Source organism: Porites lutea, chromosome 9 (genome assembly GCF_958299795.1).
Source record: "Porites lutea chromosome 9, jaPorLute2.1, whole genome shotgun sequence".
In the NCBI taxonomy this organism is placed as follows: domain Eukaryota; kingdom Metazoa; phylum Cnidaria; class Anthozoa; order Scleractinia; family Poritidae; genus Porites; species Porites lutea.
This window is the reverse complement of record NC_133209.1, coordinates 19925130-19938694: the sequence shown is the minus strand read 5'-3', so window position 1 is coordinate 19938694 and position 13565 is coordinate 19925130. Positions and strand designations below refer to the sequence as shown.

Here is a 13565-nt window from a genome sequence, read left to right as displayed (position 1 = left end):
AAACTGCCTGCCTGTGCTGGGGGACAAGAAACACGCAAACAAAGTGGAAATGTGGAAATGGCGAATTGTCCAGTTACTAACACGCACCCCCACCCTTACCCCAATCCCTCACACCATTATATTTCTCTAGGAAAACACGCTTCGAACCAGTGGCTGTGGATTTAACGGCAAAAGAGGCTCGCGAGATGTTTTTTTTTTAACATTTATAGTCGCGAATACATAAATTTGTGTGAATTCCGAACTTTTTGTCACACTCCAGCGGCTTAATCAGCTCCTGTGGAGCATTTTGGCTAGTTTGAATTATTAGCCTACCATAGTGGTTCCATTTAGATTTTCACTTAGATTAATGTAAAAAAATAGACTAGAGATTTAAGATACATTTAACTGAACATTTCGCTTCTTTTAGTACTGTTTTATGCGTTAAATTAAGGCAGACTATAAAAGTTTCTGATTTGGAAGACCTATGGTTGGAAGGTGGATCAAGGAACCACTATCAACTTATGACTTCGTCAAACTGTTTAATTTTATTTGAGGACCCAGGGGAATATGTTTTCAATGTTTAAAAAATTAATAATACTAATCCTCAAATAAGGTGTATAGTACCCTAGTATTTCTGAAAGAAGCCAATGGTGCATGGCCAGTATTGGGACGTTTAATATACAACTATCCACCGAAGGGGAGGTGAATAGTGGTGAGGACAGATACCGAGACGCGAAGCGTCGAGCTATGCTGTTCACCGATTCTGAGGGGGACAGTTTTTTTTAAATTTTACTTTTTACCAAATCAGTTAAATAAATATGAAAAAAAGTAACTTTTTAGTGAATTAAAAACATCACTTCCTCCCGCAGAAAGTTTGTTTACAATTTACAAACATTTCCGGGATTTTGTCAAGTGCGTTTTTACAATTTTCCCGCAAATTCAGCAAGAAAATAATTTTCCACCTACCAGTAAACACCGACAAGCTGAAATTCGTCGCTTTCTTGGTATTTGTTTGTACAACTGCTTCATTTATCGCTCAAATTTCATCCTCCGAAAATTCCTCGAAACGAGACGCCATCTTTGCGTCGGTCGCAATACAGCAAAGGATATTCCGAGTTACGGTAGCCAATGAAAACCGCGAAAACTGCTATTCACTGATTTGGTAAATACTAATGAGGGTTAATTTCTTGCAAGCTATACTAGTAGAGAAAAACAGGTGACTAATTTGTACTCCATAGAAAAAGGCTTAAACTTCCGATCCTTGCAGGATTTGACGGATACCTTTAACTAACAACTCTGGTATCTCTTCCAGACTGGGCTGCTTCGATGGCTCTGCTTCCTTTTGCACTGCACCTTCCGGCTCGCCAGCTGATGCGTTATCATTCTCGTTCTCGTTTGGTGCCTCCTCTGCTGGTGCTTCTTCGTTGGGTGCCACTGCAACCTGCCTGCTTGTTGTTCTTTTTTCCTCCGTCTTCTTCACTGCAACCTGCTTGCTTGTTGTTCCTTTTTCCTCCGTCTTCTTCAATACCTTGTTTCGCTTTGCTTTCTTGGCTTGGTTTTGACTTTCCTTTTTGGATTTACCAATTCCTTCCGTTGCATTTTCTCTTAAGCTTATCTCTCGCTTTTCCCTGCCATCATTAATAATAGCCCTGCCACTGGGAAAATCGGAAGGGAAATCAACGATGAACTCTTTTCGACCACTTTTCAAGGTGATGGATATGTCATGTGTCTTCTTGTCCCTGCTCGTTCCTGTGATTTCAAATTGCTTTTGAAAAACGCCATGAATCAATCCGAACAGCTTCATTCCATCTTCAGTCGAATACCATTGGGTGTCTTTAGTCTCAGCTTCGTTTGCAGGTTTTGTAGTTTGCTTAATCACCTTCAAATTATTAGCATCTTTCACTTTTTCATGGTGGTAGCGCTCACTAAGGGAGGATTCCCAGTTTCCAAATGGACCGGTCTTGATTAGGCGAAAAGCACTGTCTCCTTCTAGCTCTTCTGCAAAAAGAGAAGTCATAATGTATAAGAAACCTGTTCTAGACAGCTTACTTACTGCGCTTTTCACAAACATGCGAACTGTAAAGTTCAAAAACCGCCTTCACAATTGCGTTTTTCGCTGCCGTCAATCATAATTACGATCAAAAGCAACGAACCTTGAAACACAGAAACACACAAAACGGATCGAAATCCACCAATCACAAATCACAGACCTTGACCTTTTGAACCCGTCAAAGTAAAGTTTTGTTTCCTAAGGGGTCCGTTAAGATGATTGACGGCAGCGAAAAACGCAATCGTCAGTTGGCTTTTGAACTTTAGAATTCGCATGTTCGTGAAAAGCGCAGTAAAATAGCAGTTTTGATCTTCTATCAAAAAGGTTTGTGATTTTACGCCATTTTAGGTTCCAAGATCACGCCCCTTTCAGGGAGGGTATTTTGCTTTTCAATCCAGTCTCTAAGATATGAATTTAAGCTCAACCAACCCTGAAAATTTTAAAGGTGTTATTGAATTTACATCTGCTAGCGAAAGGAGTTCCATTTGAAATATTCGATTCAACCGTTGCCTTATCCTTTCAGACGAGCTTCATCCACTTGCTAGCATGCTATAGGCTTATTCCAACATTTTGGAAATCACACAGATTTTCCACCAGGCCATACCAAAACTAGTTTTTCTATTTTTTGTCCCGATAACTTTTCAAAAGTTTTATGTACAAGGTATTTTCTTGTACGTGCAATTATTTATGACGATCAGGTTAATAAATAAATAAATATTGAAAATAAGTGAATAGGAAGAACTTAAAAATACCAATCAGTGCGTCTAATTCCTTCTCGTAATTGGAGTTTTCCTGGAAAACACAAGGCTTCACGTTTATAGTTTCGTTGTCTACCAGTTCGACGCCCATTTTTACGAAAGACGGTGGCGCTTTGCCTGATTTCTTGCTGGAGAGGTTAACACCTATAAAATAACATTGAAGACAAGTAAGACCATTTAAACTGAGGTGTTTGTTTCGTACCGTTGCCTTGTAAATACTTCCCTGAGGATGACCTTGTTAAGATGCTAAAACGTCCTTGTGCTTATTTTATGGAAGTATGCATGCTGAAAAAGCAATTTTTGAACGTAACAACACTAAATTCAACCTCTTCTTTAATAGGCTATTTATATAATGGGTTCCTCTATCTTAAACTGTAGTGCGGATAGTTTGCTCCATAACAAGCTTCTTACAATCCCTCTCTGTGACCTAAAGTTCGCATTCCCGACGCCATTGTAAAGCATACAGCTGGTATTCGCATTAAAAGAAAGCTGAAGGATTGTGTGAAAACATCGTCACACACCATCGCGCTTCCCCCAACGACCTTACATTGGGCTTTTGAACGGGAAATGAATTTGCAGGAAAGCGAGTCTATTAGACAGACAATCGGCGACAAAGTTGGTTGAGATCCATTGCTCTTAAGGGGAAAATAAAGCTCCCTCCCCCACCCCCTCAATGCACTGTTTTGCTGCTGTTCAAGCTACCCGTAGGAAACAACAAACTCCTCAGCTTTGACTGGAGGGGAGAGGAGAGGGTTGGGGTTGGTGATTGTTTTGTTCTCCGAAGTTACCCGATAAATTTTGAGGAAAATGGCTCAACAATTCTGTTGCCAGTTAGAGGAAGGCCGTTTGAAGCAGTCAAATCTAGACGGCGGTTACCATAGACCTTTTTCTTTTAATGAAAATTATAAAATGGAATATACTGGACTGTGAAAGCAACATTTTGAAAAAAAGTCATCGGCTGTGCCGTGTTGAACTAGTATCGTTTACCTATCTCTGCATCATAAGTTATGAAAAATGAATAGCCTACCATGAAACAATGCTTGCACTAAAGAAAATGTGTTTTTAGACTCCTTCACACGCCCTTTTACAGAGAACTATTGAACGCAAAAACAACGCAAACTCCATCATTAAGTAAAAAAACAAACGGCTTAGCCTTGAAAAGCGGAAGTGGGCAAGTTCAATTTTTTTCTAGTTGCCATTATACTTTGTAGGCGTTTAATTTTTACTTACCATCACCAAGAGTGCTCCAGTTTCCCACGTGCTGTAAGAAATGTTGTTCTTGAAGGCATTCTTCAATTTTCGTCCCATCTCCACTCTTTGGTTCACCGATAACATACTGAATAACTGGTTGAAATGAATGGGTCCACAAGCCATAAAGCTGTCCTTTCTTTACTTTTTCCTCACCTATGAGACGTTTGATTTGCGCTAGTTCGCCTTTGTGGATTGTGACCGTAACGCTCATCTTTGTGATCACCGCAATTCAACAGACTGCTAAATAAACGCAAAAGTAGTCTAGCTTTAGTGACAGAGAAACGTGTCTTCTGCAGTACACGATGACTTTCACTTTTAAACCATATTAAACGTAAACATTTCTAAGAAAATTTATACGCGTGATTTGAGTGGCTCACGCTATTTTCGTATTTCTACCGGTTTTTCCGAGAATCACGTTAAAAATGTTTTGAAATTTAAGGAGTAACTGATAAACGGGACTGATGTTCGTCGTATTAAAGTATGGAAAGGCAAATTTCGTTGTGTTAAATTTTTTACTTGTATACAAGGTTTAATGAGAATAAAACAAAATAATTTATAACAATTTATTCGTGCGGGCCGTTTTATAATTCTATAAATTTATAGAGCAAATGCTGTAAGCTGTACATTTATGACCTACACATACAATATAATGGTGAAATACAACTACACACAAGGTATTTTTTGTCTTTGTAACCGCGATTAACCTCGAATTCTTATTGAACAATTTCTTTACAACACGCTGCTTTTCCATGAAAATATTGTTGACGTGTATTCATTTACAATCGTATCGTTTCTAAGGACAATAAAACCAATTGCGCATGTGCTCACTGCAGTGGCAATTCCGCGAAAGACTTCCGGCTTGGCAGACACAAAAACAAGTTCAGAAACAACACCGTTTTCTTTAAGTAACAATAGTTGTCGTTGCGTGGTGAAACTTGCCAACAGGATGCCCTGGTCAGCCTCACAACAAAAAAGGCTTGGATTAGAGAAAGAGTTGCTAAATAAGTATTTCCCGAACAGGGTAAACTGGATTGATCCGGGAAGCGGAACCAAAGTTGAAGTCCAAGTTACTTGCTCCAACGACAGACAGTACACCCTGCGAGTCTACATACCAGAAGATTTCCCCAATTCTTGTCCCAACATGGTCGTGAAATCGGCGATGCTACGAGCCTATAACGGAGTGTATTTACACCAATACCCGGGCGATAACCACACAGGCTACAACATAGATGACTACTCTGGGATTTGCCATTTCAGGCCAAATTTGTGGCGACCTAACAACACTTTGTATCAAGTGTTCATGAAGGGTTTGATATGGCTAGAAGCGTACCAATCTCATCTTCGCACTGGGCAACCTTTGAGCAAATACTTAAGCGAGATGAATGGGTAGAGAGAGTCATTTGTACAAGAGACCTATTTTCTGGATGGACGTATTTCCATCGCGACGCTAAGTGATTTCATCCGTAGTCTGGATTAAGAAACAACCGTCTTAGCTTGATCAAAATTTGAGGATATCAAAGTTTTATCCTGTGTATGTAAAATTTTAAAACTAGCTAAGATAGCGTAGTATCTGGTGGTGTTGCGTTTATTTTGTACTAGCTAGGAAAGCTAAATTGGATTTTTATTGCTTTGGCTTTATTTATTGAATACAGTAGTTTGAGCATGGTGTCGCCCCAACATATGTGGGAAATACTTTATTTTTGTTTTGTTTTGTTTTATTTTATTCTTTAAAGGCTGAATCTCTGATTTTCATTTTAAAAGACATTTTAAACGTGCATCGGGTAAGACATGACTGTGTTCTCACAAAAATTATGGAATATTGTTACATCTTCCTGAAGGGATAGACTTAGACTCGATCTTGTCGCACGGTTTATGTCTTGCTAAGCAACGCCGGTAATCTAACATGACATGGGTACCCATCAGCCATAACATTTCAGTACACCCTGTATTACAAAATGAGCGACGTCTAACCGTTCCATTAAAGTTACGTTAACAAAAAAAACCTTAGAGGCTCTTTGACCCAACTCATCATCTATGCCCCCAGAGTACAAAAACACTGCAATTAATTCATGTTATTCATGAGCTGTACAGCATTTAACCCAATTTTCCGGGAGATATTTGCTAACAGTGGGTTTGTACATTGCTCACTCGCACAGTCTCTCTAACTGTACCTTATACCCCTCAACAAAGACCAAAATAAAAGATATGATAATTCTAAACTCCTTTTTCAACTGCTTAGGTTGTTCATTCTTCTGCGAACACAAGAGCCAAACGAATGGCAAGCCGTCTAAAACAGCGTTCTTTCTACTTCACACGGCCATTGTTTACACTGGTGCAGAGGAAAGGAGGCTCTGCACTGTATTGTTTAAAGCTTTTACTTCTCAGAAATTATGTTCCAATTCTTTTTTAGTCTGGTATTTCAAAGTTACGAGGCAGTTGTTGGAACTTGCCCTAACCTGCATGGTACTAGAGTATCTGCGCATGCGTTTGAAAACCATTGTATTTCCTTTTCGTCATAAGAAGCTGGATTTTACTCCCATTTTTTAGTCTTTTTAGGCATTTTGCAAAAAGAAAAAACCGCTACAAAGTTTATGAAGCTGAACCTTCTCCTTTTGGAAAAGTCAATAACCTATGGGATGGTCACTTACTCAACGAAAGAGGCTGGCATTTGAAAACAGCATTATCAAAACATATTTCCACCCCGACGAAATAGAATGGATTGACCCCAATGATGATACAAAACTCGAAATCGATGTAACTTGTAGCAGCGACAGCAAATACACTCTCAGAATATACCTTCCAGCCGATTTTCCTAACTCGTGTCCTGCCATGGTCGTTCGTTCATCTAGTGGTTTGCTTAGAAGGAAAAATGGCTCTTTCTTGAATAGTATGAGTGGCACAGATCACACGTTATCGAGCAAAGATGGTTACACACAAATCTGCCACTTCCTTCCTCGCTCGTGGAAAGGTGATAAAACGTTATTTGACATAATTATGAAAGGAAGGGCTTGGCTGGAGGCTTATGAGGTTCATCTTCAGAGTGGAGATTCCCTTGATCGGTATTTACAAGCCGACAGTAGCATACTTTTAGATGGAGTCATCAACCGACTTTAAAGGAAGGCCGAAGGAAACGATTGTACACCTTGCTGAGGAAACAAATATACTTCTGATCACTGTCACGTTAGAGATACCTCATTAAGTATTATTTGGTTGATACACATAAGATGAAGGAGTTCATTTCAAGATGCGGTTATCATTGGGTATTGGAACATGCAAGGAACAGTCTTAAAGGCGACAGTAGACGAAGTATTACGGCGTTTCTCGAGGACTTGAAAATGTCTCGAGCACATTTAAGTGGCTATTTCTTGGAATTCATGAGGCAGAAAATTGAGACAAATGTCTGCTATAATATTCTTAACCGTACAAAAACACATTGTAGATATGAGGGACGGCAATGGCAAAATTGCTTCCAGACTATCCTCAACTACCCTTGTGGGTTCTGAATCAATTGTAGGGCAAACTTCAATTCAATCAGTGACAGTGTCCTTTTTTTTTAAGAAGCTGCACCGTAAACGTCCGTCTCCCATATAACCGTGTGCATTAATTCGTTAAGTTAAGGTACTGGATTTATGCACAAAAATACTAACATTATAAGAATGAAGGAACAGGCTTATGAAGAGGAAATAGTGGAATTGAACTGCTGAGGATCTAACGGCGGTCCAAAGGCTTTTGAGCGAATTTGAAATCGAAACTGATATGTACAACTTAACTCTAAAAACACCAGTAGAATAACTCACAAGACTCATGGGACGAGAACACTTTGAAGCGAAAGCGTTTTACATCTAGCTGACATAAAATTATTTGGATTTTACTGTACAAGGAAGATATAATTAATATGCATTGTGAAATAAAAGGAACTTTGACATAAATAGCACAAAGAGAACGTCGCCTCGTATGAAACCAATGTATTAAAACACCATGAATGCCAAAACGTTACCTTCAGTCAATGCAACAGAAAAAATACACCATGAATGTCAAAATGTTACCTTCAGTCAATGCAACAGAAAAAATAATATAATATCAATGAATGTGCTATTCCGTGTATAGACTAAAAGCCGGGCAACAGACTTACCTTGACTATTATTCTCAAACCACGAAATCAACCTGCATTTCTATTCAATAAAAAGCCTGAATAGGGGTCAGTAGACTACCGGTCTTTCCAAGAATAAACTGTATACGATGTTCTTTGTTATCCCAGTGAAGGCTCGGAAAGGAAACGAAAAATATGTGAATTCAAGAGGAACAAGAACATTTTTGTAACTATGCAGCGCAAAGCACTCCTTAAAAATTTATTCAGCTTTATGATCTGTCCATCGGCTTTTTTTTTTGACTATGTATTAGAGAAGGTTCAAAATTCAGAGGCAAGAAAGTTAAACTTCTGCGCATGAGCGCGGCTACTGAAATTCCAAGAAAGTGAAATTTGAAATGCAAATATATTGTTTGAGATAAGCACTGTTTTGTTCAATTATTTGTGCAGACCAGTGAAGTGTGTAAATAGGGATATAACATACTATCGGATAAAACTATACTGCTGTCTTTTATCAGTCACCTATTGCTTCCGAATCATGCCTTGGTCAGCAATTCAACGACAAAGACTTGCATTTGAGAAATCGCTGCTGGAAAAATATTTCCTTAATAGAGTAACATGGATTGATCCGACAGGAGACACGAAAGTTGAGGTCCGAGTGACTTGCAGCAACGACAAGCAGCACACTTTACGAGTGTACCTGCCGTCAGACTATCCAAACTCTGTTCCCGACATGATCGTGAAAACCCCTGGAATGACCACGCTGAAAAGTCGCAGCGGAGGTGAGATGTGTGGAGGCAGCACTGACCACATTTATGGGAGCCGTGATGGCTGCACACAAATTTGCCATTTCAAGCCGGCTTTGTGGAAGGATGATAACACGCTGTATCAAGTGATTATGAAGGGTATGATATGGCTGGAGGCATACGAGGCCCATTTACGAACGGGAAGAAATTTAAATGCTTATCTGGCTGAGATGTGACTTCGTATCATGACGAAATAAAAGAACAAGGATTAGGACATTGACATCATAAGCCACAAAGCCAATGATATCGCTCATGAACGAATTTCTTGGTAAAAGGTCGTAAAGGTAATAATTAGGAATAAACGTTGTATGCCTTGTAGTATATGTGAATAGTTAGGTCTACCGTCCCCAACCCCCATGTTTGTATTATCGAGCACGCGCTCTGACTGTTATGAGATTGAATACACATGTTTGCACGAACAGCAATGGTGTGTGTGTTGGTGGTTAAATCCGATTTAATCCTTGATTAAATCCGTAAGACACTACATGCCTCTGTAACTAAAATTGTAATAATCATCATCGCCATCATCGTCATCATCATCATCTGAATAATAAGACTAGTCTCTAGAAGGTCTTGGGCTGAATTCCCATCTAAAATTAACAACAACAACAACAACAAATTCGACTTCTCTCTACTCAAGTTATTGAATTTATTATTGCTTAACGAGTATTAACTTTACTGCGTGATGCCGTTATTTCATGATGTGTTCATTTGATGAAATTTAATCGTGCGATAGGGGCTTATATGTCAACTAACAAATTACCTGCTCATCACTAGAGTTCTCAGTAGCTCAGTGATTAGAGCATCCGACTAGTGTCTGGAAGATCGACGTCGTCGATTCAATTCCCATGTTGAACTCATATATTTGAGCTTTTAAGAGACTCCAAAATGGTCTAAAACCAACTTTGTGATTACATGCTATTCTAGCCAGCCTGTTTGGCTGGGGTTCCCGGTATCGAGATGACTTAATGCTGGGAAATAAAAGTCGGCTTGACGAAATTGTCCAGCCTGGTAAGCTGGGTCGCTGCCCGGTTCATATAGTCAGCACCTCAGTGTTTGATTTTGTGATAAAACATTTGATATATTACTTCTAGTTTCTAAATCGTTATTAAGCCATTTTGTTGTTAGATATTGTTGTTACAATAAAAACAAACACACCAAAAAAGAAGGAAAAAAAACCACGAGAATATTAATCGCACTTCCAAGCAAAGATGGTTACACGCAAATCTGCCACTTCCTTCCTTGCTCGTGGAAAGGTGATAAAACGTTATTTGACATAATTACGAAAGGAAGGACTTGACTGGAGGCTTATGAGATTCATCTTCAGACTGGAGATTCTGTTGATCGCTACATGTATTTACAAGCCGATGGTAGCATACTTTAAGATGGAGTCATCAACCGGCTATAAAGACCTAAGGAAACGATTGTACACCTTGCTGGGGATACAAATATACTTCAGATCACTGTCATGTTAGAGCTACCTGTCCGAGTATTATTTTGTTAATACACACGAGATGAAAGAGATCAGTTTAAGGTGTGGTTAAGGGTGGAACACGCAAGGAGCAGTCTTAAAGTTGACATTATAAGTTATAGTGCCAAGGCGGCCCGGGAGGACTCAGTTGAAAATAGCTACCGTAAAATTCCGAAAATAAGCCCCTCCATGTATAGGCCCCTCCAAATATAAGCCTCACAAGCTTGTAACACAAAAAACCCTCAGTTAAATCGCCCCTCCAAATGTAAGCCCCCCGAGGCTTGTACTTGGAAATTGTCCTCAAATACAAAGTAAAGCAAAGCAAAAACGGTAAATTTCCTTCCAGCTGTACTGCTAGCCCAATGAATTTTGAAACGCTAATTTCCCTCCATAGATAAGCCCCTCCGAATATAAGCCCCTCCAAAAATAAGCCCCTCAAAAACGGCCGTTGAAAAATACAAGCCCCAGGGCTTATTTTCGGAATTTTACGGTATTTCTTGGAATTCAGGAAGCAGAAAATTGAGACAAATTTCTGCTAAAATATCCCCAACCGTTAAAAAAATTGTAACAGAATACGGGAGCAATGGCAAAAATAGCCTTCAGACTATCCTTAACTACTTTTGTGGGTTCAATCAATTGTTGTACAAACTTCAATTCAATCTGTGTTTTTTACAGAAGCTGCACCATGAACTTCCACCTCCTATATAACCGTCTGCATTGAGTCGTTAAGTAAAGGCACTTGATTTATGACATACTGACAAATACAATAAGAATGAAGGAACAGGCTTTTTAAAAGAAAACAGTGGAAAGTGGCCTTTTGAGGATCTAACAGCCCATCAAAGCTAGCCTTTTGAGCGAATTTGAAATCGAAACAAATGTACCTCTTAACTCTAAAAATACCGCTAGAATAACTCATAAGAAAGACGAGAACACTTTGGAACGAAAGCGATTTACATCAAACTGACATGATATGTCTAGCTAGATTTTACGTAAGGCAGATAAAATATGCCTTGTAAAATAATTATAAACTTTGGCATAAATAGCACAAAGAGAAAGTCGCTTCGTATGAAATCGATGTATTAAAACCACCATGAATGTCAAAATGTTACCTTAAAGAATGCAACACGAACAATATAATATCCTATGAGCTATTCCGTTTATAAGAAAATACACAAAAAGGCAAAAGACTTACCTTTCAAGTACTATTATTCTCAAACTGAATAAACAGTTCCACGAGATCAACCTGCATGAATAAAGTGCCTGAATAAAGGTCAGTAGACTACCGGCCTTTCCAAGAAAACCCCGTTCACGATATTCTTTTTTTATCCGAATAAAGGCTTGGAAAGGAAACAAAATATATGCCAAATCAAGAGAAATCGTTTCATTATGCAAAGCAAAGCACCCCTAAGAATTTCAGATATAAGAAAAGGTTTAAAATTCAGAGGCAAGAAAGTTTAAACTTCTACGCATGAGCGCGGCTAAATATTCCAAGAAAGCAAATTTTGAAATGCAAATGCATCGGTATTGTTTGAGAAAAGTAGTGCTTTGCTCATTTATCGCGCAGACCAGTGATCATGTCAGGTGTTGCCTATTCGGTGTGAATAGGGAAATACACACTATCGGATAAAACTATAACGTCTTTTATCAATCACAGAGTTTCGAAATCATGCCTTGGTCAACAACTCAACGACAAAGACTGGCATTTGAGAAATCGCTGCTAGAACAATATTTCCGCAACAGGGTAACATGGATTGATCCGACAGGCGACACAAAGGTTGAGGTCCGAGTGACTTGCAGCAACGATAGACAGCACACTTTACGAGTGTACCTGCCATCAGACTATCCAAACTCCGTTCCCGATATGATTGTGAAAACCCCTGGAATGACCACGGTGAAAAGTCGCAGCGGAGGTGAGATGAGTGGAGGAAGCACTGACCACATTATTGGGACCCGTGACGGCTGCACAAAGATCTGTCATTTCAAGCCGGCTTTGTGGAAGGATGACAACACACTGTATCAAGTTATTATGAAGGGTATGATATGGCTGGAGGCATACGAGGCCCATTTACGAACGGGAAGAAATTTAAATGCTTATCTGGCTGAGATGTGACTGCGCATCGTGACAGATAAACGAACTATTTAGGATTAGGACATTCACATCATAAGCCATAAGATTACAATTTCGCAGGAATCAAAGGGCTAAATCAAATCAGTTTTTTTTATGTACAAGAGAAAATCAACCAAAAGTTTCATCAACAAGGCGGCTGAAAATCTTTTGACGTGTAAATTGAGTGAAAATTGATATGTGCATTGTAACGGATGCTGCTTTTTTTCCCCCACGAAATGGTTATTTTTATCCAGTCAAAATCATATCGCGCACGAACGAATTTTTTGGTAAAAGGTCGATAAAGGTAATAATTAAAGCTAAACGTTGTATGACACTGTAACTAAAATTGTTTGTACCTCCGGTGTTACAATAATCATCATCGTCATCATCATCGTCGTCGTCATCGTTATCATCATCATCATCATCATCATCATCATCATCATCATCATCGTCGTCGTCGTCATAATATTAAGAAGACTAGTATCTAGAAGGTCGTGGGCTCGAGTTCGAGCTCAGTGTTAGATTTCGAGTTCTCACTACTGAAGTTATTGAATTTTTTATTGCCCAGAGAGTATTAACGTGACTGCGTGATGCCGTTATTTCATGATGTGTTAATTTGACGATAGGGCCTGTATGTCAGCTAACAAATGACCTGCTCATCATTAGAGTTCTCAGTAGCTCAGTGGTTAGAGCATCCGACCTGTGTCTGGAAGATCGACGTCGTGGATTCAGTTTCCATCTTGAACTCATATATTTGAGCTTTTAAGAGATTATGAAGAGCTCGAAAACCATCTCTGTGATTACGTGACATTCTAGCCAGCCCGTTTGGCTGGGGTTCTCGGTATCGAGATGACTTAATGCTGGGAAATAAAAGTCGGCTTGACGAAATTGTCCGGCTTGATAAACCTGGTCGCTGCCCGGTTCCTCTTATCCGCACCTCAGTGTTTGATTTTGTGATGAAACAGTATGTCTCTTGTTTGATATATTACTTCTAGTTTCTAAATCGTTATCAAGCCATTTTGTTGTTGTTAGATATTGTTGTTACAATAAAAACAA

General features: G+C 39.2%; 2 protein-coding genes across 5 annotated transcripts in view; one reads left to right on the top strand and one right to left on the bottom strand.

Moving 5' to 3' along the window:
• LOC140947424 (RNA-binding protein 41-like) overlaps window positions 1-11097 on the top strand; it is a 72385-nt gene extending 61288 nt beyond the window's left edge. Inside the window, exon 9 of the mRNA XM_073396521.1 lies at window positions 11078-11097. Within this exon, the coding sequence (XP_073252622.1) occupies window position 11078 (1 nt within the window). The 3' untranslated portion in view covers window positions 11079-11097. The remainder of the gene's footprint in view (window positions 1-11077) is intronic.
• LOC140947428 (uncharacterized) lies at window positions 767-11695 on the bottom strand. 4 transcript variants are annotated; one of them, XM_073396536.1, is made up of 4 exons: window positions 11595-11695; window positions 4018-4278; window positions 2782-2931; window positions 767-1977 (listed from the first exon to the last, which is right to left on the bottom strand). In XM_073396536.1, the coding sequence occupies exons 2-4, from the start codon at window positions 4247-4249 to the stop codon at window positions 1226-1228; spliced, it is 1134 nt and encodes a 377-aa protein (XP_073252637.1). In that variant the 5' UTR covers window positions 4250-4278; window positions 11595-11695; the 3' UTR covers window positions 767-1225. The 4 variants fall into 4 exon arrangements, with proteins under 4 accessions (XP_073252637.1, XP_073252636.1, XP_073252638.1 ...); XM_073396535.1 differs by lacking the exon at window positions 11595-11695 and adding an exon at window positions 8171-8190; XM_073396537.1 differs by lacking the exon at window positions 11595-11695 and adding an exon at window positions 8036-8080.
• Window positions 11696-13565: the final 1870 nt, after the last annotated feature.

Excerpts from the sequence above, each read along its gene's own strand:
- LOC140947428 (XM_073396536.1), bottom strand. The coding sequence starts at position 4,249 with ATGAGCGTTACGGTCACAATCCACAAAGGCGAACTAGCGCAAATCAAA. Across the intron at positions 2,932-4,017 it reads CTGGAGCACTCTTGGTGATG|GTGTTAACCTCTCCAGCAAG; the intron begins GTAAGTAAAAAT and ends GTTATTTTATAG. Across the intron at positions 1,978-2,781 it reads GGAATTAGACGCACTGATTG|AAGAGCTAGAAGGAGACAGT; the intron begins GTATTTTTAAGT and ends CTCTTTTTGCAG.